The sequence below is a fragment of the Lissotriton helveticus genome, chromosome 8, assembly GCF_964261635.1.
Source record: "Lissotriton helveticus chromosome 8, aLisHel1.1, whole genome shotgun sequence".
Taxonomy (NCBI): Eukaryota; Metazoa; Chordata; class Amphibia; order Caudata; family Salamandridae; genus Lissotriton; species Lissotriton helveticus.
The window spans coordinates 310,961,710-310,987,626 of NC_136069.1; the positions used below are offsets into that span (position 1 = coordinate 310,961,710).

General features: G+C 42.3%; 1 protein-coding gene across 1 annotated transcript in view; it reads right to left on the minus strand.

Annotated features, from left to right (window-relative positions):
* LATS2 (large tumor suppressor kinase 2) overlaps positions 1-25,917 on the minus strand; it is a 134,278-nt gene that overhangs the window by 35,984 nt on the left and 72,377 nt on the right. Inside the window, exons 3-4 of the mRNA XM_078657084.1 lie at positions 20,158-20,290; positions 6,850-8,387 (exon numbers count right to left, since the gene is read on the minus strand). Of these exons, the coding sequence (XP_078513210.1) occupies positions 6,850-8,387; positions 20,158-20,290 (1,671 nt within the window). The remainder of the gene's footprint in view (positions 1-6,849; positions 8,388-20,157; positions 20,291-25,917) is intronic.

Here is a 25,917-nt window from a genome sequence, read left to right on the forward strand (position 1 = left end):
ACACTTACCCTACTGTTGCACCCCCTGGAGTTAAAATAGTAATTTTACCACCTACACTATCCAACACTTACCCTACTGTTGCACCCCCTAGAGTTAGAATAGTAATTTTTACCCCTACACTATCCAATACTTACCAAACATGCAATGTAATGTTATGCGCTGTAATCGTATGCGTTGTAAAGGTATTATGCGTTGTATTGGAATGCGTTGTAAATGTAGTTTTTAAAATTTCGTTGTAATGGCATGCGTTGTAATGGAATGCGTTGTAATGGATGTTGCGTTGTAAAAAATGTGTTGTAAGGGTATGCGTTGTAAAAGTGTGCGTTGTAACATCATACATCCTTAGAGAATGGCATTAGTTCTACATGTAGTCAGGCTTTGGGGTTGAGGGTTGGAGTGACACTGGAAGCTCCATTTCCATCTTCTGTCAGTTTGCAGCTGAAGCCATACTCAAATAACTGACATTTTCTACTAAAAATATGATTTCACATCTAGTAGCCTCAAAAGGTCAGCAGCGAGAAAAGATGATGGGAGGAATGCATGCAAATAGTCTGAACCACAGGCATTTCAACCCATTGTTTTCGGTCCACTATACCTCTCTAGAACTGAGTCCTACCTTGTGGCAATCAATACTGACCCTGCTTCTCATCGGAACAGTCCAACCCGAACTGCCAGGCAAGGCCTCCACCCAGATGGGACCACAAGCCATTCCAGACCAGTCTCAGCCTTATTAGTTCTCTTCAGTGAGGTATAGTTTGATCTGTGTGGCTGTATCCTTTTATGGTTTCACTAACCGAAATAAAGTGAATTTGATGATGTTGACTTTGGAGACTGTGGCACAGCAACTAAGGGACCCACTTCTGAGCTATCCTTGGCCACTTACGGTGTTACATCTAATACAGAAAAGGGGATGGGAGGAATGCTTGCAAATAGTCTAAAACACTGGCATTTGTTCAGGATAGCATTTCAACTCATCGTTTTTTTCCCACTGTGCCACACTAAGTAGAAGCCTACCATTTGCAAATGAGTACTGACCCTGCTGCTCATGGGAGCAGTTCAACCAAAACTGCCAGGCGGCCTCGCTATCTTGAGTTATTGCCACTGCTTTAGACTATTTGCAAGTATTCTTCCCATTATCTTGTGTGCATTTCATTTAGAGGCAACATTAATGGAATGAAGGAGGAAAAGCTGTGGAACAAAAGATAAGATGTGAGTCATGAGGGGGGATATGAAGTTCCTCCTTCAAACAGCCTCTGAAGGGGATCTTTGTTAGCCCCGGCGCCCCCCTCACTCCCTCCAAGGGGTGAGCATGGCCCTTGAGTAACCGTTCCCTTTCCTCGACCCTAGTGGGTATAACTATCAGAACTGAACCACAAAATCTCTGGTACAAATTTTAGTAATTTTCCCCTTTATCCTCTGGTGCAAGAGAAAGAAGAAGAAATCACATTTGCATGGTACGTGACCCTATGCCAATGTATTCCTTCTATGTACTACTTGTAAGTGCTGCTCACTGGTGGAGCCCACCACTCAGGTGAGCCGAGTTTTTGCAGCATTATGGGCACTTCTTAAAAAGAGATTACGCAGATGCGTTGGAACAGACAGACATAGATGCAAAAGACAACAGATTCAGGTTGTCAAATGGCAGATGACAACAAATCTAGGCTGGAGTCTGCTCCCACCTTAACAGAGGTGGAGAGAGAAGTCCCAGCCCGCAGATGGTTGTCCAGGAAAGTTTCCTTGAGAAATGCCATGTTGAGGGCCATTTTGAAGAAAGAGAGTCTGGGCATGTCCCTGTTGTGAATGTCCAGTTCGTTCTTGAGATATGCTCTCCATATTCTGGTTGGTTTGCCCCATGTTATTTCCTCTTCAATTTCCTACGCCTGATCAAATGGGATTTAGCTTATGTGAAGTACGGCTTTGGGGTAAAATTGTGTTTTGAGGGGGCCTTTTTGAAAGAGTCTGTAGTCCATTTCCAGCTAAAGGCTTTGTAGCTTCACGCAAACTATTAAATTTGATTCTTACTTTTATAAACCAGATGTGTGTGCTCTGTAACTTTGCAATCTTTAGATGCTGTAGCATCAACTGTCACAGTTATCTAACTAGGGCAGTAATTGGGCCCCATTGAACGTTATTAATTTCTTAATCTGTATCGACAACTGGAACCTTCTGATAACCAAGAGAAAGAAGTGGGACCAAACGCCCCGCTTCTTCACTTTTCTCACAGGTTTAGGAACCAGTCCCGGCTTGTAAGGCCATTTATATAATGGTAGAAAGTCTTTCATGCTTTTTCTGATCACTATAATTTCCGTTTTTCTTGTTTTTTTCCCGTAAATCTGATGCCTGTTTATTGGTTTTCACAGTAGAAAGCAAAATAAGAATCACATTTGCATGTATGATATAACCACATAAATGATCCCAAGAGAGCGGGGCAGATTGAATTTCCTAGGACATACACTGTGATATGAAGGATAAACAAAGTTGACATAAATATACATAACGGCCAGATGCAAACATCAATTGTGGCTTAAGTGCCACAGTGAGGTCCATGAAAATGCATACCATCCAAGAAAATCATAACACAGATTTGAACAGGGGGAGCAGGGCTCAACAAAATGAGGACAAAGTCAGTCAAAGGAAGGTAGGAAGGTAACTGTTAGTGACACGTTGCCATGCCACCCCCACCCAATGCCCCTCTGGATGTGCATTGCTTGTGCTTGAAATGTTGTGTGTGTAAATATTAGCTCTCTGACTGGCTAAGGGAGAGGTGTACTCTAAGTATACCTTGTGTATATAGGGTTGAAGGGATATTACCAATCATGGCGCTACAAGGGTTAGATCCCCCTCGCCCATGAAAGAATCTACAGGAACTGTGTTGTCTTTCTGCAGGTCAGCTAGTATAGCATCCCAGCTGGCGGCTAGTGGGAATTTGCGAAGGCCTAGCAAGTTTTCCCTGTGTAGGGCGATGCTCTATGCTTTCGCCCAGTTCAGTAAAGAGCGACGCCACGCAACTATGTAGGGAGATAAAGGGGACCTCCATCTCCTAGTAATTCGTCGTTTAGCAGTTGCCATGCCCAAGTCCAGGAAAAGGGAAGCAACCCTATATCTTCTGCCCCTGCTGAATAGATGCAGAAGATAGATCTCCCACTGGAAAGGGAGGTCGCATTCAGTGCAGCGGGCAAGGGTGGCAGCCACCTAAGTCCAGTACCTATTGAGAACGGGGCAGTGCCACATGTGTAAAAGGTCTGTGTCAGCCAAATGATATCTGGGGCAGGTGGAATCCATGCGGTGGAAATACTCATTAATCTTTGCTGGGGTAAGGTATGCTTGGTGTAAAATGAAGAACTTAATTTGGCTGACGCGCTGGTTGCGGGGTATTCGAGTGTGGCTCTCCAAGGCAGCCGTCCATTCTGGGTCGGAGAAGGGGCGCTCTAAGTCCCCCTCCCAAGGAAGTCTTAAGGAGTCTAGGGAAACTGTAGCATGTTGGCGGAAATAACACTATAATCTCTGTTTAATGAGGCACAGATAATTCTATTCCCCCTTATCAAATAGAAATGTGCAATCCTATTTCTAATTGCATCACAAGTGCTACTAAATAACTGTTAAATGTGGCTCACACACTTTTAGGGACCAATGGGAAAGTCCTGAGTGCTGGGTCTTGTTCGGTCTATTTGTTTGTTCCCATATATGTCACCTTCCTCCTCTGCCAAAGAGTGTGTTTGGGATCACACAGCCCTTGGATATGCCAACTTTTTAGCACTAAAAACATAGGCAGGAGGTTTGTTGGGTTTTACGCCAGGCTAGTTTGTATCTTCAAAGTGCATATGTATAACCACAAAAATCCTTGCCTCTACCACTGGGATGCCTTCTCTCTCCCTACAAACCCCACTCAGAGGATGGACAAGTGCTTGGAATCCACAAAGGTTTAAATGCTATTTGAGAACCTTGGAGGCAAAACAAAGGTTATCTGTCTAAATAGAGACAGTGAGCAAAAGATAATCATGGTCTGGAATGCTGTTGATATGAGTTTCTCTGTCACTGTAACAATGTCAAAGGAAAGGGCATTTAACCCCACTCATCGTTGAGTACTTAGTGGAGAAATACAAGCATGTACGGATTTGGAAGTTCATGCATACCGTAACTAAAATGCAGCAATGGCAACACAAGAAATCAAGTGCAATGAAAAATGAATGGTGAGAAGTACTGACAGACATGAGTCTCAGGTCATTCGTTTTCATTTTAATAAGCTAAGCTGTGATTGTGATTTTCAGTTTGTAGACCTATTGTTCTACCAGCCCTCTGTATTGCCCTGGGCAGTGTGTCATTCAAGAGTACATCAAAACACGGCTTTCCTCTACAACCCTGTTAGTACTTAATTACAAGCCCCTTCCCCCACTGGTGTGTCACTTTTTATGATGCTCCGGCGTCGCAGAGTGCAGACCCCTATCTACGAGGCCATGCACAGCATGGCTTTTCATGACCTGTGTTACTTTACACTGCATCAGGGAGGCATTCCACGGACATTGCGGTGAGTGTTCCCATGCAACACCCAAGGGTTTTCATGCATTACCAGATTTACAAGGATTTGTAAACCTGCATCACAATTGTAAGCCTCCCAAGGGCAGGCGTATAAAGGAGAAACATCTTTATTTCTCCTCTTTTCATGTGTGCTGAATTCTGCAGAACACATAGAAAGAGGAAAACGCCTCCATGGATTGTTTCGAGTAGGAAGATGTTCCTTCCTGCTCAAAAACAATACTGACAACAACGCAGACACCCTTACACCATGGTGCAAGGGTGCCTGCATAGGCACTAGACACCAAATTGTGCACCAGGGCAAGCTGAAAGGACAGGAATGCACCGTATCTCCTAAATGTGGTGCATTGCTGCACTTTCGATTTGGTGTAGGGCAGCGCAGCAAAAAAGACTAGTAGCGCTGCCATACGCCAAATAATTGTAAATGAGGCCCTTTGTGTCAGTAGAACTAAACAAAATGTCATTTTCTTTACATCATGAGTTAAGATACCTTTAAAAGTGCTCCAACATGTTGGGAAGATTAGCTTAGACTTGCAAGTGATCCCTACCTAAATAATGCAAAGAGCAATAAATGTGCCTTCTGTGCCCCCCGCCCCCTCCAAGCAGCCATGGGTGTAAACACACCCAGGAGTTAATCCTCACCAAATATAAAATAACAACCAGAAGTAAACTGAAAGGCTTGATTTAGAAAATATATCATAAAAAAGATCTCAAGATCGTGTTCAGGAACTTGAGGGACTATTAGTGTAGTGGAGAGTGAGGGGAGAACTGTGATCTTTAAAAAGTTAAGGTTGGCCTCTCAGATTGGGAGATGTACAGAAAATAGCGCAATCTATAGCGCTATGTGGCACATTTACGTAGTGTTTCTTATCTAACAGCACATCAGTCCATAAAAGATGTGTTGACGAGACAACTCATTTTCACTAGTGCTACGTGCAGCAGTCTGAAACTTTACATTCATGAGATCACGTAAGCCGGTGAATGGTAATTACTACCCTGCCCTCAATCTGCTGGGGCCAGCATAACAGTATTGTACCATGGAATTCGCTGACATCAAGGAAACTAGTCAACAAAACACATTCCTGTGAGTCATGAGAAGAGCTGCTTCTGTAATTCTAATATTTTGAGCACATCCACCACGAACTCCGATTAGAAAGCAAGGGATAGTGGGGGGAACTTAGAACAGTTCTTAAACTGCATAGGCACTCGTATCTGCTTCACCCTCACACAAAGGTATTGAGAAGTTTTAATTAGACTCTGAGGGAACAGCAGAGTTTCACTTTAGAATTGGACCGAGTTCAGGGGCGGCGGCTACTGAATATTATGGGTGAGGCGGTGAGCTGGGGGTGGAAAAAAATTTCATTTTCCTGCCGGCCGCCACATCTCCGTCCTTCTTCTGTCCACGATGCACGGAAGCAGGAAGCACAGAGGCTCCAAGAAATTCCCAGCCAATCATGACTCTGCTGTCACCAGCATGACAGCAGGATCATGAGTTGTCTGAGTGGCCTGGTTCGCAGCTCAGACAGGGACTGGGAGCCTGGAACAGTTCTCCACCCAGCTGTACAACACAGCAGAGTGGAGAAACTCTGTCACCCCTAGGGGTATCAGGGTGCTGTGTCTGTCGAAGAGCCAGGTCTTGAGTCTCTTTCTGAAGCCTGCCAGAAAGGGGAGGCGGGGGGGGGGGTGAATGGAGCTGGAGGTCATTCCAGGTCTTGGCTGTGATGTAGGAGAAGGAGCGGCTGCAACTGCGGGTGCGGTGTATGCGGGGGCTGTGTGCGAGGGCGAGCGAACAGGAGCATAGGTGTCTAGCTGGTTGGTGGAAGTTCAGTCGTTAGTTGAGGTAAACATTTCCAAGGTCATGGAGAGCTTTCTAGGCGTGCATGAGAATCTTGAACTGGCATCTCTCCTGGATGGGGAGCCAGTGGAGGTCTCTGAGGTGTGGGGCAATGTGGGTGATGGATGATGAGGAATAATGGATGATAGATGAAGAATGAGGGTTGATTGAAGAGGGATGACGGATGGTGAATTATGGATGAGGTTGTTCTTGAATGGATGATGTATAAATAAGGAAAGTTTTAACCCACAGTTTTCTCTTCCTGCACCACAGTTTCACCCCTACATCATTGTTATGGCTAGACTGCATGCACACTTGTTAGTACACATTCAGAATCAACTACCACTATGCTATGATGTGAGCGGGTTGCTGTGATGGCATTGGAGCCCTGTTTCATCTGAAATGGTTACACAATAAATTAGTGACTTCTCTCTGGTGCAGACTTCACATCCAATTATACACTTACAAAAAATAAAACTTACTTTTGCCATCTCTTGCTCCAGCTGCAATCTTCTGTTCACCTTCTGATGGTAGGTCTTAAGGACATTTTCCACGTGTTGCTCCATGTAAAACTTGAATGCAAATGGTGAATAGCTCTTGATTCGAGACTCTCTCTTCTCTTCATCTCTCCCATTTTTCCGCACAGGAACTGGGGATGTTTGAATCTGTTTTTTATCCTTTCCCACTTTCTCAGCTTTTGAATTCTTGTTAGACTTCTCACTTTTCGGGCTGGTGTCTTCCTCTGCTTTGCTGCCTGGCAGGTTATTTCCAACTCTTAAGCTTTGCTCCACTCCTGTGCACAAGTTGTTGATCTCGTACTGCTCAGTGCTATTCTGCAGCAGCAAGTGCTTTGGGTATGGTGGAGGTGGACACCTTTGATCCTGGTTTCCAAAATCAACTTCTAGCCCATAGGCACTTGCTCCTCCCACAGGCAGGGCATGTGGGTCCATCATTTCCAAACTGTCCACAGATTGGGGTTGTGCAGCCAGCCACCCTGGGTGAGTGGGTCCGACAGCAGTTTGTGGCTCTGGCCTCATCACCCGCATGCTCTTAACAGGCTGGAGTATGTGAGCAGCACTCACTGCAGTTATGGCATTTGGAGCAACCATGGAAGGATCCGGCTTATTTGAGGGAGACTGTCTCTTACAGATGGGAACCTGATGCGGGTTATTGAAGGAGTTTGTTCTACTTGGCACCTGGGACTCTGCTCTGAAGGACACATGCTGACGGGAGGACGTTTCCATGGGTGGGTTTTGTAGCGAGTCTCGCCGAGAGGAGTTGGCGGACCACTGCTGAACTTGAGCATTGCTGAGGTCATACAGGTCCATGTTAAGGCTATCTCTTGATGGAGTCAACAGAGACTGTGGAGCATCTGGAAAATCATTTGCATAAGTCGATCCTCTGGTAATTACATGCATAGGATGAGAAGAAGGGCTTGTCTGTTTGTGATGAGAGTGTGGCAAGTACATGCCAGATTGTGCCTGTTGAAATGTGTGACCAGAGCTATTTTGAACGACGGCCCCTTTATTTGGAAGATTCGTATACCCCGCCTCCTGTTGCAACTTATTTTGAAAGGATGGGCTACGCTGAACTCCGTAGCCCATTGGTTCCCTAGACACTACCAAGTGCTGCCGGCTGTAATGCGGGCTGTTTGACCCGTGGCTGCTGGGAAGCTGTAGCGGCGGACTACTATGGTTAGAAGACGCATAGTTCATCACAGATGTCTCCATGGTGCCTGAGTAACCTTTTTGTTGAAGAGGGTGACTGCCAGGTGTATTATGTGGTCCTACACCAGGGGGTCTTTGTACCAGAGGATTCATGGCCGCAGTTTGGGAAGCAGAACGCAAATAGTCCATTACATAAATAGACCTTGGAACGTCACCCAGCACATTTCCACCATCCACCGCAAATCCTGGCCCATCATAAGGTGCATTGCCCATCTGGTGATAGGTCTGGAATGGCTCATTTGATCCTTCAAAGCCTGGCCTATGTGCTACATTATTTGACACAGCTCCTTTGCCTGTAGAAGAAATACAAAATGCACATTTGTAAATGAACAGTAGACAATACAAAAAGCATTCATTGCCAGCTCTGGTACTTTGCATGGAACATTATAAGTAGGCGTATACTGTTGTCTCACAGTAAAAACAAATGAAGTTAAGGACATTTGAGAGGCATATTCCTTTTGTTTACTGTGGATGGAAATACATTTAGTTACGTACTCAATAGCGAAAATTCTACCTTTAGGTAGTGCTCCCTTTGGGTCCCTGCACTTTTCCTGTACAAGAATGTTACAAAACACCATCCTGTTTACACCTCCGTGGTCTGCTGCTTCAGAGTCTATGCTCATATCAGTATGTTTCCAGTGCCCTTATTGTCTCTGAGAGAAGATTAAAGGAATAGATCCTTTTTTATAAAGGAGTAGTTTCTCCTGCGGCCCAGATATGAGTGGCCTCAACTCTGGTGGCCCCAGTACCATCAGTAACTGTCCCCACTGGAATTATGTGATCTGTGGGCACACCACAGATCTCATTATTTTCACATGGAGATCCAGCTGCTCCATGTGGGGTATTCAGTCCTATAAGTACTGATTCCCATGTTAATTTTTGATTTCTAATGAGTTAGGGAAATATCCTTTACCACATAGTCTTTTCCATGCATGCCTTTACCATGTATCCTTTATCACACTGACACACAGATTCCTTTATCAACGCATACCTTTACTACACACAAACACACACACACACACATATGTATATATATATATATATATATATATTCATCCATCACCATGGATTGAGAGCGGTCAAACACTTTCTTAGAAATAGACCGATTCGACTATGGGCACATACAAACATGCTCCTGAAAATGGTGGAGACATGCCTAAAGAGCAACTTCTTCCTGTTTACAGATACCCTATACCATCAAATCTGTGGTACTGCGATGGGCACCTGCTTCGCCCCAGCTATGCTACTTTGCATATGGGCTGGTGGGAGGAGCAGGTGATCCGGAAGCAGTACCCAGATATCTGGAAGAGCATATCATGCATTGGAGTCGTTATATTGACGACCTATTTGTAGTATGGAAGGGAACACGAGAGCAGGCAGAGAGTTTTATCGATATGATTCAAGACAATGATTTAAATCTAAAATTTACTAGTACCATCAGCCAATCAGAGGTTAACTTCCCAGATGTGACTGTAAACATCCATGAAGGGAAAATCTCGACAAAATTATATAGGAAACAAACAGCTGCAAACACTGTATTACATGCAGATAGTTTCCATCCAGTTAATTTAAAAAGAAGCATCCCGTATGGTGAATGTATGAGAACAAAACGTAATTGCAGTGAACAAGATCAGGTGAAGGCAGAACTCGGTAACCTCAGAGAAAGGTTCAAGAAAAGAGGCTATCCAAATAAATGGATAGGGGCAGCAATAGCAACAAGCATTGGAAATGCAATAGGTCTCGCAGCATTAGAGTTAGTGCTTTTAGAATTGTTTATGGGTTTTTTTTGTAAATCTTTAGCATTTTTGTTTCCTGTAGCCAATGCTAAAGAATTACAAATAAAAAAAGCCATAAACAATTCTAAAAGCTCTAACTCAAATGCTCCGAGACCTATTGCACTGTGTGAGGGTGAGGGGTTGAGGGTGAGTGAGGGTGAGGGTGAGTGAGGGTGAGTGAGGGTGAGGGGTTGAGGGGGAGGGGTCGAGGGGGAGGGGTTGAGGGTGAGGGGTTGATGGTGAGTGAGGGTGAGGGGTTGAGGGTGAGTGAGGGTGAGGGGTTGAGGGTGAGTGAGGATGAGTGAGAGTGAGGGTGAGTGAGGGGTTGAGGGTGAGGGGTTGAGGGTGAGTGAGGGTGAGGTGTTGAGGGTGAGTGAGGGTGAGGGTGAGTGAGGGTGAGGGGTTGAGGGTGAGTGAGGGTGAGGGGTTGAGGGTGAGTGAGGGTGAGGGTGAGTGAGGGTGAGTGAGGGTGAGGGTGAGGGGTTGAGGGTGAGGGGTTGAGGGTGAGTGAGGGTGAGGGGTTGAGGGTGAGGGGTTGAGGGTGAGTGTGGGTGAGGGGTTGAGGGTGAGTGAGGGTGAGTGAGGGTGAGTGAGGGTGAGTGAGGGTGAGGGGTTGAGGGGGAGGGGTCGAGGGTGAGGGTGAGTGAGGGTGAGGGGTTGAGGGTGAGTGAGGGTGAGGGGTTGAGGGTGAGTGAGGGTGAGGGGTTGAGGGTGAGTGAGGGTGAGGGGTTGAGGGTGAGTGAGGGTGAGTGGCGTCGGTGCGGTGAGAGGCGGATGTGTGGCGACACAACAACAAAGAAGCAGCGAAAACAAAGCAACATATGGCTGGGGAGTTGCAAAGACCGTAAATTAATTATAAAGGGAGGTGAGATAATGAGAGCACGTGCTCAGTCCCCTTGAAGGGGAGGGGGCAATGGCGGGCGCGAGGCAGAGACTGCAGAGTGATGCGAGGCTCCGGCGGGGTGGAGTGTGCCTTACTGGCACTATTGTCTGTTTAACACATGCCCATTGCACATCAAGTTACGCCCTTAAATTAATTTCACATTTTACCTTTCCTAACATTGATTTTTTTTTTAAACCAGAAGGAAAATGTATAATTGTAAAGTTGGCTGTCATCCTTTGCAACACTTATTGGCTTCTCAATGAGTTTGAAATGGAACTGCAGGCTTTTTTTAACCACATTTTTCAGTGGAATATACATGTTTTAACTGAAATAACCTCTCTCAGAAACATAAATAAGCGCAACAGGATACCATCGTACCTAAAGAAAGACTCAAACTGCTAGATACAAGCGGCTGGACCCATCGTAAAAAGAGGAGCAATGGGAAGCAAAGTTCTGGCAGTTTGTGCAAGCACCGATGCCACAGCTGGTAACTGTGCTAGAGGCCGGCGCTTGAGATACCATTCAAAGAGTATAACTCTGTCATAAGCAGCGAGGATACTAGGGCAGCGACGCTCAAGTCTAAATTAAACTTGTTGTTGAATGGTCTGCAGCAGATTCTTTGAAGTCACAACAGGATAAGAACGCAAACTCCGAAAGTGACGGGTGGGAACTCCAAGCTGCTGACATCACTGAGGTGCAGGAAGAGGTTGAAAAGAAGAGGTCCGAATGAACTACAGACTTGGGTATAGGTCCCGTTTTCTATTTCATGGGCGCCTTACTACATGCGGAGGAAGATGAGGATAACTACGCTCATTAAACACTACTAACACTCGCTTCCGCCAATATCCTGCATATAGGTACTGTCCGTCTTTTAACTTGCACTTACCTGGGTGTGGGCGGCCTCCCGTCTGCTTGGGGCTCACGAAGCCAGATGTTTTCCAACAAGTGGTAAAAATCCACACTGTTTTTACAGCCTTACTCGCGCCGTACCGGCCAATATGGCCTTACCACAGCCCAACAGCACGCCATAGAGACATGCGCATGCGTGTAAGGGCTGGACGAAGCGGCAGGTGTGACGTAGCCAACTCGCCAATAGACCTAACAAAAGACTGTGGGGTATACTATTAGCGGAACGACAATATTGAAGTGGTTATATTTTGATACAGACATAACTTCAAATGAAAATTGAGTTAAAGTAATATTATTTTAAGGAAAAATATACATATTTTATTATACGAGTAGAAATACTGCACTTTTCACGTTTGCAGTATACTTCGAATATGGAATCTAAACTGAGGCATTCATTATTTTTCTGAAGTCGCAATAAAAACAATACTGATAAATACAATGTTTGTTGATTTTCTTTAGTGATGGCGCCACTTGAAGGAGTAAAAAAAATGAAGGAAACTTACATCCAAAATGTTTCACCGTTTTCTACCGGGTTCCCAAAAACAAAACAAGTATTGTCCATATTGCGGAAACCTGAATGAAGAATAAATGAATATTGTAACAAAATACAGAGAGAGTAAGAGGCAACGAGTAACGGCTTGAGGAGGTGAGGGAAGGGCTAAAGGCAACAATGTCACCGGGTGAAAAAAAAGCGAAAGAGAAAGCAGGGTAACCTGACCCAGGAGGGGGGAGGAGGGAGGAGAAATGCGTCTCGGCCGGAGCAGGGGGCGGAGCAGGGAGAGCGGGCTTTGAAATGTACTTCACACGGCCGGCCGGTCGTGAAACTGAAAGCATGGCCGGCCGGCCGTGAAAGCCTTTGATGCCGCAGGGGGTGGAGCGGCACCAGCTGGGAGAGTAGGCAAGGCAGGCGGCTGGGGGCATGTGCACGCGCTTTTAAGCTCAATGCGCATGCGCATTGAGCTTAAATTTCTCGTGCACTGCAAGGAATCGCCACGATTCCTTGCAAGTTGGATAAAGAGTGGATAAGCCACCATAGTCTCGCTTGCTCGATGCGCATGCGCATCGACAGGCGAGACCTAAAAATGTATAAAGTTAAAAGAGAAGACATCTTATTCGGGGCTCCGAAGAAAGAAAATAGGAGAAATGGAAAGAATCCCTATAGACTTATCACTAAGTATAGTGTACAGCAAGATAAAGTCAGGAGCATTTTAAATCGGCATTGGCACCTGATTAAAAGTGATGAGATTCTGGGCAAAGAGGTGTCCCGTAAACCTGACATTACATTTAGACGAGTCAAACCTTTAAGACAATCATTAGTCAAAAGTTCAGTTGAGAAACAAGCAGTGAAGAGAACCTGGCTGGCACAGAAGGGAGGTTTCGTTAAGTGCACCAAGTGCAAAGCATGCCGCCATGGGATAAATACAAAGGAATATAAAATAGGGACATCTAATGTAGTGAAGAAAATCAGGAATAATTATGATTGTAAGACAGATTTTGCTGTCTACGTGCTGCAGTGCCCATGTGGCCTGCGGTACGTGGGCAGAACAACCCTGGAAGTCCATAAAAGAGTGTTGCAACACCTGAGGGCTATCACTAATGCAGATAGATCCTACCCGGTGGCACGCCATTTTGAAAAATTCCATAATCAAGTAAGATCAGGATTAACGTATTATGTTATTAATTCAGTGCAAAAGGATGCTAGAGGGGGCAACAGAGAGAAGCAACTTCGAAAACTTGAATCTAGGTACATAATAGAATTAAACTCCAAACAGCCCGAAGGTCTTAATATCGAAGAGGACTTGCATAGGCATCTGTAGAGAAATGAGCATAGTATGTCAATCACCAACAATGTCTGCATGATTTTAAGGTTTTAATGATCACGTGTTGAATGTTTTATTACATGGTAATCTGATATATGGTAAAGGCTTGTGACTTTTTCCAATAAGTAACAACTGTTTAAGAATGCTGTTATGAGACTGACTCTGCGATATCGTGAGTTATTAAATTGCCCACATGGGCATGAATAACGCCGCCACAATAGATCAGCCCACTTGGGCAGAATGTAGAAAAACTATTGGCGAAAACGAGGCTATAGGCGGGTTCATTCAAATACGTGAATGAGGCTTCTCTAAGCTATTGGCAAAGCGCGTAATATGCTTCAAAACTTAAAGCGTAATAAAGTGGGGCAAGCGCGGCTTTAAACAAAAAAATAAGTGCATTGTATATAAAAAAGTCACGAGAATTATGAAAAGTGTATGCCATACGTTAATGCTTGCTACGTAACTTTACTGAGCTAAAATGTGCAGAACGTATGTAAAAACTACGAGTCTGTTTACCATGATTGTGTTCTGTAGTTCAACACGTGCCCTGTGTGTAGTAATAGTGGTAATTTAAAAATGGCGCTTCTCGAGTGTGTAATTCGGTGAACAAGGCTGCAAGGACAGCCGAAACGCGTCCGAACTGAGCCGAATAAATTGAATTTGGAGCTACACAAGGCGTCGTGGTTATCTGTACGAGTGTGGAACGATAACGATTTGGCATATTACGGACCTTCTTCGGTGGGGTCCAGGCACTACGCGACTCTCGAGGCAGGCAGTGGGGAAACCCAGGAGGCTTCGTCTTCATATATATATATATATATATATATATATATATATATATATATATATATATATATATATATATATATATATATATATCGAACCAGCCCAAACTTTAAATCAAGAAGGCGCTGACTCCGTGGATGAATAACCAAATAAAGATTTGTTTAATTCCACATGACCTAGACGCGTTTCGGCGGCGGACCGCCTTGCTCACTACCATATATATATATATATATATATATATGTAGTTTGCTCTGGGTGTATAATGGAGAAAAGGAGCAATTCAGCAAGATTGGTTGAGTCGGAGCACAGCTGCGAAAGGGATGGTATAGTAAGGGTTTGAGATGACATGTTTCTTTGTGAGGGTCAAAATTTGAAATGGAACTCTCTTGAGGACAGAATAGTACCTATTTGAGACAGCTTGCCGGTAAGGAATGAAATAGGAAAGGCTTGGTAGGCCACTCGCAACATGTTTTTTTTTACAGCTTTATTGAAGTTATAAAACAACTGCAAATGATGAAAATGAACATAAAAATGAGATATAACATAGATATAATCCAAAGAGATATGAGGGAGAAATAATTATAAAATACTATACAATGAATATAGCTCAGTAAAATAGGACATATTTCAGAGTGAATACAAAAATAAATTAAGATTTGCAATATAGAACAAGTAGCATTTTATATACTTTAATGCTTTGAGTACAAGGGAAGAGAAAAAAAAAGAGGGGGAAGGATGAACTTGTGTTGCAAAAAGAAAAGGCTGAGGAAATCGGTAATAGGTAAAACATGAGAAAAAGAGGTGTGTTAAAATAAAATTGATAAGAAGAAAAATACAACTAAATCAGGATATAATAAGAATTCATGTGGGTTTAAAAACGTCAACACTGGTATTTATTATATTGTGATGAGATAAATAGTAAGTCAGGAGATCATAACAGATCACTTTTGATGACAATTCTCAATGTGGGTGAGTGGGCAGTGACCAATCTGTGATTATGACAAATCAAGTTCCATCAAATAAGAAAAGAAATGTCGTTAGACCTTTTCCAATTAGAAGTAATAACTTTAAAGGTAACCGCCAGGAGAAAATCAACAAACATACCCTTAACCTTTGTTGCCCGACCAACTATCCGAACAACCACCAAGAAAAACATGAAGAATGGAGCAGCAATAGAAAGCAATTGGGCCAGTTTGTACCAAACCTGTTTACAAAAGGAAAGAACCTTTGGACATAAAAAAAGATATGAAGAAAATCTCCATGAGAGGCATAGAAAGTCCAACAATTGTTAGGCAATAATTTCATTCTAAAAATAGAACAAGGAGTTAAAAACAACCTATTAAACCTATTAAAAGAAATACATGTTCTGAGTGGAACTGGCAGAACGGGAAGGATGATGAATTGTGTGCCATATTATGTTCCATAAGGACATGGAGAAGGAAGCCTGCAAATCATGTTCCCAGGACTTCTCAATTTTAGTTTTAGTCCTGGCTGAATCTGAAGATGAAAACTGCTGGTATATGAAAGACGCTTTCAATAGAAAAATCATTAGGAGAAGTGGGAGTACTGGATGATTGAGAAGGAATAAAAAAAAGGGTCTATGACACCTTGTCTGAGAATATCTAAAAGTATGCTATACATAGCCCGATAACGAGGGAATGTGAAAACGAGATAGTAATTCTTCTAAAGAGTGGAATTGATTGTCATGTATGATCTGGGATAGTAAGCTAAAACAATTAGTTAAAAAATTAGACCATTTAAGAACCTTATGAGCTGTAGTGATATTAGGATTATACCAAATAAGATTAAATGGCAACAATTGAGAAAGCATATCAATTTGTTTTTTTAACAATATTGTTAGAATGTTGTAGTAGAGGAATGGACATGGAGGTAGGCTTCTGAGCAATAAGAGAGAACCGAATAAGAGAAAAAGGAGAAATTAAAGAAAGTTTGAGAGATTGCCAAAGCGGATGGGAAATGGTAGGTGAACTGTCTAAGGAGAGCCAAATCTGTCTGTGGGTGAAAGCAGAATGATATTATGTGAAATTAGGGAGATTGACACCTCCAGATGATTTGGAGTTTTTGAGTTTGGATAGAGAGATTCGAGCCAGTAGCTTGTTCCATGAGAATTTTTATAATAGGCCATCCATGGATGTTGAAAAACGTTATGGGTAACCGAATCAGAAGCATTTGTAAGTAAAAATTAATAATAGGCAAAAACATAATTTTCATTTGATCAAATATGTCCCACCAGGAAAGGTATAAAGGTGACCATTGAGCAGACAAAGTAGAGATCTTGTGTTTTAGAGAGACCATGTTGGCTTCTATAGTGTCTTTAATGGAGGGAGAATGCAGAGTACCCAAACATTTATTCTTAGAAGAATTCCAAAGAAAACCTGTATTATTAAACATATCTTTAAGACAAAATTAATTAAGTGGCATAACTTCAGATTATTTATGTTAAGACAATAACTAGAGACTGCAGAATATCATGATAAATGCATTCACAACACGTTGGAATGGTACCAAATCAAATGTTGAATGTGGGTTGAATGTAGGTATAGAGTAGAACATATTTGAGATGAAACACACACAGAATGGACGAATTGGATACGGTGATGCAAGCATGTGTGAAGAATAGAACAGAGGTCAAGTGGAGCATGCGCATGTAATGGGACAGGTTTAATATGATGACACTTGTAGATTAGGGAAGCGATAGTAGTATTTAAATGTTGATGGAGGAGATGGATTGATGAGATTACCCATGCTTGGGTAGGAATGGAATAGGAAAGTGGTAGATTAGAGAACAACTGTGAAAGTGATGGAAAAGCAGGCTAGAGAGGAGCACGCATGAGGAGGGACTGGATAGGTCAATACTGAGTTGGAGCACAGCTGTAGTAGGGTTTTAATGGGACGGGCACATGAAAGGTAGGAATTTAATGAATCAGATTGGAGATAGAGAATGACTAGAGCAGGAACAGAAAAGCTCAGTGTTCAGATGGAGTGCACCACAGAGTGCAGGGCTTGTTGGAGCTGAAGCAACAAAACTCAGAAAGGCATAGAATTGTTCTTTTTCTTGCTAAAGTTCCTTGACAGGGCAGAGGGGGTGGAAATGTTTTTTTTTAAATTTGTTTTAATTTAACAACACTGTCACTTTAAAGGCTGATTAAAACCCTGTACCATCTGTTTCCTTATTCTAGTCATTAGTCGAATCTCTTTAAACCCAAGACCATTACTATCAAGGCTATTCAGACTCCATGAGTACTATATTCTAAAATGTTTAATGTCTTCCGCTAACAACTGGTTTTTCCACATCACTAATATTAATTTTATTGCAAACTGCACATTTGTCTTTGTTCCCTCAAAACATTGCTTATTTGAGTTTTGCTTTGTTTTTACACTCTGGTGATGGGAGGTATTTAACAGATATTCAGTTGTATCTAATCACAGAAGGACATGGCTGGTCAGATGACTAAAGTTTAGTTAGGTACTGGTGAAGTGTGTTAATGAGCACCACCCTCACTGGAAGACATCGGAGCAGTTAACATTTCAACAAAAGGTAGAAAATGCGGAAGCACAGAAATACAAAGTACCACTTGCACCATGAAATCACCCTAATACTAGAATTGCAGTACAACAGGGAGGACATTTACATTGTGAACTGACAAATGCAACAGAAATTGGTTTTACGTAGTGAACTCTTGGGCATATACAATAGGAAGTGGTTTTACTTCGGGACAAACTACAGGAATGGGCTTTACATGTTGTAACTATCAGACAAATACATCAGGAAGGGGACTTTCATTGTGAACTCTCTAATAACTGTACTAAGAAGGGGTTTAATATATATATATATATATATATATATATATATATATATATATATATATATATATATATATATATCAATTTTTTGGTCTGGCACTGGACAATGCTTATTATCTGTAGAGGGTGATTTAAGGTTCATGTCAATGTATACTTTGATTCTTCTTAAAATATTTAACAAGTCAGTCTAATGTCATGTAGTTCCTATAAACCTATATAGGATCTGCGCATTTAGACAACATAGACTGTGGGATTGGTGTCCAGACTCATTCCAGACACCCCCACTGAGTATGTTCGCCTGTGTACCAGTTAGCTCACAGTGCCACTGTAAACTCCTCTTATCATGGAGAGAATAGTTCTTGACAACTATCGAACATGACAACTCGGTCCAATCAGGGAACGTGGAAACAGTACAGCACTTTTCGCTCAGTCACTCGGGCTCATTTTGTCTCAGACCGATACACAGAATAAACAGTGGGGACATTTTCAATAAGCATTTATTGAACTAGCATCATTCTAGTGTAAAATAGGTGTGCTGAAATAACCATAAGACAGAGACAGATATAAATGATTATAAGCACCAACAGAGTAAAAGGATGGTAGATTTCTACCATAGTGCTAAAACAATGAATACAGGCAGGTATAAAAATACATGACAGTAATAATGCGTACTCCTATGATGCAACCCTAACTAGATGTACCTAAGTGTACTTTGCATGTATGTAGGTGTAGAGCCAAGATTCGCTCTAGGATAAGGTCAACCCCATTACCTGAAGTGAGAGACTGTGGGAACCGGTCTTGGTCTCGAGATGCACACCCGCGAGGGATGTCAGACCACTGCGAGCTGGAGTGTCTACGTGCAGGAACCTCAGCATCTCGCGTCAGTGTGGCAGCATGGAAATCCTTTTTCTCCTCCCCCTTCCTCAGCAAAGATATGGTGTTTATGTATACCCAAAGTGGTACCCTCAGGGGATCTACTTTGCTGTGTCATTTTGGACTTAGGATGACGGAAATAATGACCCTTATACATAGTTATTATGCAGGAGATGGTAGTCCTGCTGAGTTTCCAAGAATCCTCATGCATAATGAATGAGGTTAGTTTTCAGGGAAAACCCCACGTCCTGTTAGCAGTACCGTAACAAGGTAAAAGGTCAGTCCCAAGAACCGTTATGTAGTGTAATGGCAGGGGAAATATAGGTGAGAGGTTAGGTTGCTACCTGAGCCTATATTGGGGTGCCCGTATGGAACATAACACTAGGCAGAGACCACATGATCATGTTTATTTATTTCATGTTAAAGCTAACAGGTTTGCTTTATTGATTATTAAATTCTTCATACCCTGTTAGTTGAATGGGAGAAGGTGGGGCATCCTGTTTTGATTATAGGAATTCGGTCCTGCATGGCTTACCTATGTATGTTATGCGTTGCCTTCAGGATGTGCAAAATGTAGCTGCCAAATGTTAGTTAATTTATCTCAGTGCGTGTTGCCTTCAGGATGTGCAAAATGTAGCTGCACATGTTAGTTAATTTATCTCAGTGCGCTTCTGGCAAATCCCAGTTAGAATTCTTCCACAGGTTAGCAGTAAATACACGGATCGCTTAAAGCCACTTTGCATGGGGTACAAGACTCTTGCTGTCATGGATCTGAAGTATCTCAACTCTTGGCTGCATTCCTATGTACCCACTCACATGCTTTGCTATTCTTATTGTGCACTCCTGGTGGGGTCCATGTTCCATTGCACCACGGCATGTAGACACTCTTTCCTGGTTCTTGATCCCATCTCCAGTACTGCAGAGGTAAAAGACTCTCCACAAGTGAGTGCAGGGTGAGTGGTGGGCCTCTAGGAGTGCACAGTGAGGCACATTAAAGAGAACCGATTGGTATTGCCAATGCTTGTTATAGAAATCAGTTTCCAAACACATCTCAGTGTAGAATTTCTTTAAATTCATAATGACAGAATGGCCAGTCTGGCACTGCTGGTGTGATACTGGGAAACAGATCTTGTGTTAAATAAGAGACAGTAGAAATAATGTTCATTGAACACAAACTGGAAGGTGAGCTCACCTGGAGAGGTTTGCTTGATGACTCGTACTATCTGCTCATTTCTCGGGTCCAGGTAGCCCATCTTGCTGATGTATTCCAGCGCGGCGGCAATATTCCTGCTGCTGGTCTGTTTGAGTGCTCTGATGGCCATCTCCTGTAATCAAACCAAATACACTGTCAAAAGTATTCCTAACTTTCATAAGGATCATTCATTTTGTGTCTTATGTTATACAGGATCACCATTTCTATTTCTTCAAATTAATTTGTTATCATAGTAATTGTGGAGAATGCATGTAAGAGCATTACATCTGTTGGATGTTCCTTTACATGTAAAATGCTTATCAGGATATAACCCAGGGGTGTCCACACTGAAATACATGATTCCTTTAAAAGTAATGTTTCAGGCACCCCGTAAGCCCAGCAATCTGACCCTGTTAACAAAATTAACAACTGCCTCTGAGGCGTGGGTAACTTCATCACACATACTTCAATACTTGGTCCTTTTTGTTTTGGTTTTGACCAGGTATCTGCCCTTGAAACTATACTGGTTACATTTTGGGTCATCTCCACGTAGAAGTTAGTCATGATCACAACCCTGTATTCATACCCTAGGGGTGCACAAAAGTTTTTATGCATGGTAGCGCAAGCTACGAAACGATATCAGTTACAGACTACATGTGTTCATGAAAGCATGGGGTTGGATCACAAAACATTTTTGACTGGTGTGATTTTATCTCCCTGCTTGTAACATAAGACGGTGGCTTGTGCAAACACCTGTCACCACTGTATCAGCAAAGCAGGTTGTGGTAATGTGTGACCAGAATGCCTGAGTATATTTCTTGGGTATCTTTTTGTTCTGGTGGTGATTTGTTCAGTTGCGTTTTTATGTTGTTTTTGTACTGCACTATTGCAGTGTGATGTTGCTGTATTGTAGTTGCCCAGGTGCATTCTGTTTGAACTATTTTGTTGTGTTGAGCCCTGTTATCTTTTAACTGTGTTATTTTGATTTGTGTATATTATGTGATACATTCTTTGTTTACTCTAGAGGTGTCAAGAAATGCTGCTCTATTTCCATCCAAAAGCTGTGCATGCCTTTAAAGAGCCAGTGATCAGAAACCATTCACCACTGGTCGTAGCAAGGTGGCAAAATATTGCTACTCCAGCTCTTCAACTATAAAAGACACCAGTAAGCCAAAAAACAGTGGCAGAGTTGTGTCTTAAATTAGTACTTGCAGTGGTCAGTTTATGTGATACGGCCCATTTTGACTCATACCAGCAATTGGTGGAAGAGAACCCTGGACCTATTGGCATCAGGCCACCACATGCTCACCCAACCAACACAAAAACAGAAACTGTGTATCTCATACTCAGAAATGCACCATTATCTAAACTGTACCGATCAAATACATTAGTAAGTCCATTTGCAACAGTGCATAACACCGCCCAGTGCTTAGAAGTGGCTTCAGCCTTGTAGAGTGCACAATATCTCATGTAAACATTGCACAAATGCCCAGTTGGGGCAACATGGCTTGTGTGTATGCCTGTGTGGGTCTGTGTTCTGTCTGTTGATCTCTAAGCCCTTCCTGGCAGGTGGAAGTACCGCGTGTTATTACAGGTACCCTATGGGAAGTTCATCCTACAGCAGCGGCCGGTGCAGGTAAGCGTGGTGGGGCGAGGCCGGAGGGGGGGCGTCAACAGACGACGGAATGGGGAAAAATAAATAAACAAATCCTATTCCGCTGTTTGTCGACATCGACTCCACCCTGCCTTGCCCTGGCCCACAGCGCTCACCTGCACCGGCCTCTGCTGCCTTTAAAAAAAAAAATTGAGGAAACTACTTATCAAATTGTTCTAAAAGTCTGAACTTTCACAGACTGCAAGAGGGAAACGTACTTGAGACCGAGACACTAGAAATAATGGAACAGGAAGCCATGTACAATGGCGTTAGGGTGTAACAGTTCCTGACATATTTCTGCTTTAGTCGCCCTGGTTCTTTAATAAAAATGTGTAGTTATAGTCTCTCACCACACAAATGTCACTGACTCTTCGACTCCCACAGCCTGTCTCTTTTCCACTTGGCCTTTATTTTACAAATGTTACTTTTCGATCGTAGGAGAACAGACAACTTTATATAATATTTCTGCGGAATGTGCTCATTGTTAAACATTCTCGTTGAATTTTGATAATGATCCCAAATATAAGCAGATGCAGAGTACAATTTACAGTCTGACAGAAGGTAATTAATACCTACAATCTGAGAGAAACTTTATGGGGCATTTTACCAACAACTAGCGATAATTATCGCTGTGTTGGCCTAGCGCGAATATTACTATCGCCGTCCTTCACCTGTTTTTATCGCTGAGATACCTTGCTATTAGCAAGGTTTATCTCAGGAGCGATAAAAAACAGGCGAAATGCGTGAATATCGCTGTCAATACAGCGATATTCAGGCATTACCGTGACAATGCTCTTAGCCATGTTATCCACCTCTCATTGGATAACATGGCTAAGAACTGGTCAGGGCAGGCGTTAGCTTTTGGAAATATTCGCGCTTAGCGCGAATATTTCCAAAACAACACCTGTGTTGATCATAGGCGATAGCGATTGCAGCGACTGTTTTCAGTCGCTGACATTTTGGCACGCCCACTTTGCATGTCATTAGCAATAATTATCGCTGACATGCAAAGCGGGCCCCAAAATGCCCGCTATCGCCTACAAGCTGTCGCTAACTGGTGTTAGTGACAGCTTGGTAATAGGGCGATAAAATTATCGCCGCTTTAGCGGGAAAAAGTCCTGCTAAAGCGGCGATAATGGCCCTTGGTAATATTCCCCTATGTTTCTCTATAGGGAGGGACAAGCTTCGCAAGTTTTACTCTTCATGACTCAACCTATGTTGGTTGTTGTGCGATGTGCACAAACATTTTAACATCATTAAGTACCAAAACTGTGCCTTTGGCAGCGATTGGAATTTAATCTCCGAAAACCCTGACATTCTTTTTTTCTGTTTAGGGTCCTTTTTAGACGAAAAGTCAAGGGTAATAATTTCTCTATTCAATAGAAGACATTTTGAAAAGCGGAAAGAAAGTGGAATTTCCTCTCATTTTTCCTCTGAATTTTCAAAATACAAATTGCCAACTTCTAGGAGTGATTGGGGTGCGTCTGATCTCAGAGGTGACTAAAATCTAAGAACCTTTGTGCCTAAATATATGGCGTCTGTGCCTAAAATTGCTATGTGATCTAGTGTAACGGCGTCTTGAAAAGAATACTTTTTGATACATTTTATGGTAATTTATATACTTATTGTAAATATTTTGTCTGTATTGGGCTGGGCTGCTGAGCAAACAGAATTATAGATGGGTAGCTGTAAATAACAGGTTTGTGTTCTATGTGACATCAAATAAACAACAAGATTGAAGCTCAAGTTATTTATGATGTCACTTGGAACCCTGCAGTGAAAAACTTCAAGTTATTGACAATTGCCGTTTTTCAATTTTATGTTATGCACGTCCCCATCAAATTCTCTCCCATGCATAAGCGATTCTCTGATTGAACTGCACTGCATAAGTGGAGTCATGGGGAAACCACGAATAACATGGCCTGGTTTCTTTAAGGCCTTTACCTCTAAAACAACACTTATAATAACTTTTGCCTGCTATCCGCCCATCCATCGCCAGAAACTAGAACCCTCATTAGCGCTGTCCCTCTCTCAAATCCACAAAATATACAAACAAATGCACTAGTTCCAGCACAGGTACACCCACACCTGGATTGGAAACAGCACATTAGTGAAAGACAGACCGGCGGCTTCATACCAGTGGTGGCTACCCAGGCCTCCATTCCAAAGGTGGACAGAGACCCCAGCAAGCAGGTGCAAGGAGTGACTGTAGACGCCTGCAGTGGCATGACTAAGGACCTCGCGGACCAATGTTCAACCGTCACCAAAGGCGCACTGACTATTCGGTCAGAACCAATTTACAAGTCCATAAAAGGAATGACAAGTCGGATCAGTTTCACCACTACCACCTGTGCCCAATCACAAAAGCTCTCACATCTTTTATGAAAAACATTAACACGATTAAACCCTGAACATTCATTGCCATTCTGTCCTGATAGCATTAGAAACCCTAATTCCTAGATTCAAAATAAAAAAAATGTACTGTCTGGAGGCGAATGGTATGCAAGCTACATATCCCTTCACATGATCTCCAAGTACTTGAGCAAACACCCACAAAAGTTGGCAGCAACAACCGGTCAATCCGCAGTGCACCTACTATCTATTCTCAAAAAAGTGCAAACCTTTTTAACGGAGATAGCGGATAGCGGGTCACAGCCTCCAAAGGAGGATCTCATCACAAAGGCGCCTTTTAAATGCGAGTAAATCCACATGTGTAAATGTAGCCTTACACTTTGAAGTACATTTACCAATTTTTCTATTTACCATTTATAAGTGTAAATTTACTACAAAGTGTAGACTTACATGTTTCCACCCTCTGAAGTCAGGGCGTGGAATCTAATTTATGAGTGTTATATTACTACTTGTAATGTTTCACACGTAGGCAGATATTTCCACAGGAGGAGCAGAGATTTTCCTGTGATAAAGTATAGGGAAAAGCATTAAAAAAAATGAAACTTTGAAAAACATTGGCAAAAAACTGTCTGTTAAATGTGGATTTAAAATAATTGTGCACATTTATTTTATATGTAGAACAAAATAAAACTGCTACAGCACTAATAACTTAGTTAAGAAATAATTATTTAATTCATTTAACTTTATTATATTGAATTAAAGTTTTTTTAAAACAATTTTTTTAAATCCCACTCAAAGTAAAATGTTTACATTTATTTATTATACAACGAAAGTTACTAAATGTTATGTATTGTATGTATTTTCTTACTTCACATTTTCAAGTTATATTTATTTTTAAATAAAAAAGTTATTAAAATATTTTATATGAAATCAAATATTTTTATGTTTATATTTTTTTGCATTAAAGTAAATGTACGTATATTTTTTAAAGTTTAAAAACATTAACTTAACATTATTTTAAGTCCCTCCATTATTTTCTTGGGGAGGGTGTATCAGTGCCTATGAGTGGCCAAGTGTGGTGCTGGACTTACTCTAGATCTGAGTGAAGTACATTTACAACTGTTTTGGGTCCTATTTGACTGTCATAACTTTAGATATGCAGTTTAGGAAAAGGAATGGGCTTACTCGTTTGTGGGGAGGTGTATGTCCATTCCTAATCCCCTTTCCAGACCTCCCTTAACTCCTCCAGAATTTCCTCCCGTTTAGTCATATGCATTTCCCAGTCGCTCCCCCACCCCTCTCATATTTACTACTAAAACATAGGCATATGTGCAGAGGTCTCCTCAGTCACAGCGGAGATCTCTGCACAGAACAGATCTAAGAGGCAGAGGCATAGACCTCTGCACGTAGGTTAGTAAATAGCATTTTGTAGTATGTTTAGTAGTACTATTGTAGTACTAATAAATATACTCAGTGATTAATTTGCAAAAAATAAGTGCTCTCTGTCAGGAGGAATTTCTCCTGTTAGCACCACCTGAAATAGAACCAACTATTAACCACGAAATTGAGGAGAGGATGTGGTGTAAAGGCCAGAGCTGCTGACTTCAGAGCTGGGGAACCAGGTTGGAGTCTCTGCGTCTGCTCAACATTCTGTGATTTTGCGCAAATCACTTAATGTCCCCGTAAATGAATGTGTCCTTAACTGGTGCTCATGAAAAGCGCTGGTGTTGATGATTAAGTGCCGGTGCTGAGCA